At 39.4% G+C, this 4244-nt stretch overlaps 1 protein-coding gene across 1 annotated transcript in view; it reads left to right on the top strand.

The window, feature by feature from the left end:
* Positions 1-1901, top strand: part of LOC147626337 (uncharacterized) — a 72857-nt gene extending 70956 nt beyond the window's left edge. Inside the window, exons 9-10 of the mRNA XM_086816482.1 lie at positions 1315-1426; positions 1675-1901. Of these exons, the coding sequence (XP_086672608.1) occupies positions 1315-1426; positions 1675-1803 (241 nt within the window). The 3' untranslated portion in view covers positions 1804-1901. The remainder of the gene's footprint in view (positions 1-1314; positions 1427-1674) is intronic.
* Positions 1902-4244: the final 2343 nt, after the last annotated feature.

Below are 4244 nucleotides of genomic sequence, written 5' to 3'. Positions count from 1 at the left end.
ATGTTGTTGTAGATCTGTTTACTAAGGCGTTGCCTCAAGAGAAGTTTGAAGCTTTCCGCAAAGCTTTAGGCTTACTCTCCTACATAGAGTGATATGTTGCCGACCTTGTATAAGTTCACATTGCCACTACAGGGGGGATTTATTGGCATATATGCTATGAGTAGTGCCACATGTGAACATGTGTTAACCAAGGGCACTTTCCTCCCTTTGGGTTTTTCCCCTTGGATATTTGGTGTGAAAGGACACCACCACTTTTATTGTATTTTGATATTATGGAGTCGACTCTCTAGCTCCACACATTCCAATGCAATCCATTGTGTGAGCATCAATCACTATCCACTGTGTACTTGCTTGCTGCTGCTGATTCTCTTTGTGTGTGTTTGTGTGGAACCGTAACCCTAATCTATGACAAGCCCTGGGCCAACACACGACTCAAATGATATCTTCATTAGATTAGTGTTATGATGTTGATACACCAAGTACAATGCTTTTATAACCTTGAAGGCTCTTTTGCATGACATAAGCAATGTTGTCAAGCAGATATAAATATCTAGATATTATGTGAACCACTATAAAAGTGGGTGAAGTCTTCTTTAGGCTTTTTGTAGTACGTTGAGATGTTTGTCCGTTATCCCAATGCCTTCATTGCCTCTTTCCAATCCTTTTGAAAGGAATAGGGAAGGGGGTTCTTGTATAAGATAATTAATCGTAGACTTGTTACATGGACAAACTGAACCAGATATGAGCTTAAGGATTTAAAGCATCATGTAACCAGGGCTCCTAGTCTGTTAGAAAGCTGAATCTGGTACACCTGCATAACAAAGCAAGGTTACACGGGAGTGCCCTTGCTTCTAGGAGTTCACAAGGGAAGGAAGCCACTGGTACCCCACTATGATTCTGACTGGTGGACACAAATAAGCGAAATCATGTCTGTCTGGGCAGGTGACCCAGGAGCGGGCAACTGACACATCGTGCACATTGCAGGATTCGAACATGTGCCAGTAAGTAACCAGTAACCAGTTACAGCTGGAGAACAATTTTTATCCTAGTGATATTATATATTGTGCCTGTGGTTGCGCAAAGGATTAGGCATCTGCCCTGGCAGAGGGGATGCTTGTGAAAGGGGGGCTTCTATGAGTGGTGTAAGGGAAACAAGGGGCTGTAAAGGCTTCATCATTGTGCTGACACACTAGGTCAAACTGCACATTGCCAGCCCAAGAACTTGTATATGTCATGGTATGCAAAAAAGGCAAGGCTTAATTTAAACCGTGGATGTGTTTCTCCCCTTTTTGATTTCCTTATGTTTTTGTGCAGGTTTATGGCTGCAGTGCTACAGAAAGTTGCAGAAAATCATTCCTCAATTGTTGCTGTGGTCGGCAGAGGGCATATTCCAGGCATAACAAGATACTGGAACCAGGACATACCTGTGAGTATGGAAAGCATTTACTGCCAGCAGAAAAAATGCTTTGTGCTCAAATATTCTATGCTTGTGCTGCAGCAAAGTTGTGTGCGCGCGCTTATATGTTGTAAACAATGAATGGCTACCAATATCAGAGACTTTTGAACCATCTTGTTTTGAACGAGACACGAAGTGTGATTAGGCTAGTATATTATCAATGCATAGGCTTCTTGTTTATGCTCAATAATACTGCATATTTGGTTTCTGTATTGTAGGTTCATACACTCATGGAGGTTCCGAGGATGAAATCTATTTGGACTGCATCATTCAAATATTATGTTCTGGCTGCTCTAGTGGTTCTCATAAGTGCTTTGTTATTATGTGTATATTCTCGCTTAAGATAATGGTTAAGGTTTTTTTCAAATCTTTTGTTACAGCGCATTTGTACCCTTGAATTTTTGTTCGATGCTCAAAATACTAATAAAAAAATCTCAAAATAAAAGTCAGTTTGATGGTTATGTATGAAGACGCTCACATATTTCCCCCCGTTACTACTCTCGGGCCTTGCTGGTTCTTCTGATTGGTTCAGTGTGCCGGCCCCTTCTTCTTCGGAGGACTCCATGGCAGCCACTTCACCCACTCCAACCGAGTCCGCTCCTCCATGCCATTTTCTGCAAGCGGATCTCCAGCTTCTTGCCTCATCAATCACCTTGCTGGCATGCATGAAACCTAGCCTGCAAGTTCGTTGGCAATAGAGACGGCGACAAGGGCTGACAAGGGATCTGCAAGCAACACTAGTGCGAGAACACAACAGAATCACCGATGTCTAGTTCTTAGGCAAGGGATATATCAGGTTTGAGCTCGACTCTGCGGTCCTTGTTGAGAGCATCCTGATGTGGATGTCCTAATCCTTAGCCCGATCCCAGTTTGGGCAGCCCAGGTTTTCTATACACCATGACACCACGGCATCTCTCCTAACATGGACCTCTTGGCACCAGGGCTAGTTGGCTTCCATCGCTCTGTGTTCTCTTGGCCTCGTCGGAGAAAACCTTCTCCATCAAGAGGAGGTGATTTATACAATATTCTGGCGACCTTAATCACACTAAGGGTAGAGCAACTCACACTAGGTTCCATATCACAATATCCTAACACTCAGCTATTCCCTTAGCTTCCCTCAGTCTGACTGAACTATCCTTATGTAAGGAAAAGCGAGTGTTTATGGTCATTCCTTAGTGCACTTCTATGCCCATAAAGAAAGGAGTCTTCTTTACTTAGAATTATGTGAAATTTCGTAACCAATTCCAAATTTGGATTTTTCTTTTGATTGAGACTAATCCCTCGTTGTCTGCAAGGTGACAATCCTACTGTAGGTTTAAGGATTCTCTCTATGGCTTGGGTCTTTTCTCTCTAGAACTAGGTATTTTCCTTTTCTTAAAGTACTAATTTCTAGCTTATAAATTGATTAAAAATGACTTCATGTTCAACTTAACCTTAGTCATACTTTACACTTGCACAACTAACACACGCAAGCAATTCCTCTCTATATTATTTATTGAATATTTCTTCTCTAAATTTGGTCTTAACCTTTCAAATACCAAATTGTAGTGACATAATTGTCTTATTTTTTTAAAAAAAATCTAGCCTATCATTGAAATCGTTTACATTAATGCACATAAGTCTTTTTGTTTCACAATTTCCTAGAGAGAAAATTGTGGATTTGTACAAAGCTTGCTAATGTCAAACTGGTTTTGCATGAGGTGGTTTTCGTCATTTATTTTTAAAAAATTAGGGTATGAATTTGCATATCTTAGGGAAGCTAATGTACATTCCATGTCCTTAATCCTAGGATGATTACCACTCCAGCCATATACCCCATTTTGTACTCAGTCACTTTTGTACTCCGCCATATTCATGTATTCATGTATCCATGTACTCATGTACCCCATTTTGACTAGTAGCATTAGCTTCCCACTCTCCCTAGTTGTGCTGGCTTCCGGATGCTCCTACTGATGTATTGTAGGGCTAGATACTTACCTTCAGTCCTTTCTTTTCTTTTCGAGATAGTGTATCAGATGTCACATGGTTGTAACTTTGGTCTCATAGGTCACTTTGGCCTTTTGAAGACGTTAACATAACATTTCATTTCATTAACTATTGATTAATTTACATTAGAGAAAATTCTAATTCACTAAAAACTTACATGAGTAATTGCACTAGTTTTTTTCTCTGTGCAATGTTTGCTTCACACCTTGGCTCTCTCCTAATTCTAGGTATTTCTTTTAACCTAATCTCTTAGATTAATTTAAGTAAGCATAAATTTATATCATCAACAAAAAAAAATTCAAAGTTTTACATGCTAAATCATAATCAATTAATTTTCTAGCTTGTAGGATAAGATGTAGAAAATCAAATAAGTATCCAAACTCAACCTACTTCATTTTATTGTATACTTCCATGAGTATAATGATCAATTTAGGCTATATTAGTCCTTTTGCACATACAGCCTAGAGTGTAACTTATCCTAACGTGAAAATAGACCTCCTAGGATACATTCAATTAAATTAAACAAATTATTTATTTATTTGAAATTCTGAAAGTTGATTTTACCTTTTTGGCTTGGCTTTGGGTTTGGAGAAGGGTTGATTTGTGAAGAGAAAAAGCTACATGATCTCTTGGAGATCCATGAGTTTTGGCTTGACTTTGGGGTTGGAGAAGGGTTAATTTGTGAAGAGAAAAAGCTACACAATCACCTAGAGATCCATGAGTTTTTCTTGATGCTCCCAAGGTGCTGCAATGGTCCTAAGGCTCTTGCACAAGTGTAAATGAAGTATCCAAAGTGTAACAA

Source organism: Cibotium barometz, chromosome 22 (genome assembly GCF_041138505.1).
Source record: "Cibotium barometz isolate CiBa-2024 chromosome 22, ASM4113850v1, whole genome shotgun sequence".
Taxonomy (NCBI): Eukaryota; Viridiplantae; Streptophyta; class Polypodiopsida; order Cyatheales; family Cibotiaceae; genus Cibotium; species Cibotium barometz.
The sequence above is the reverse complement of the archived record's forward strand: the minus strand, read 5'-3'. Positions and strand labels throughout refer to the sequence as shown.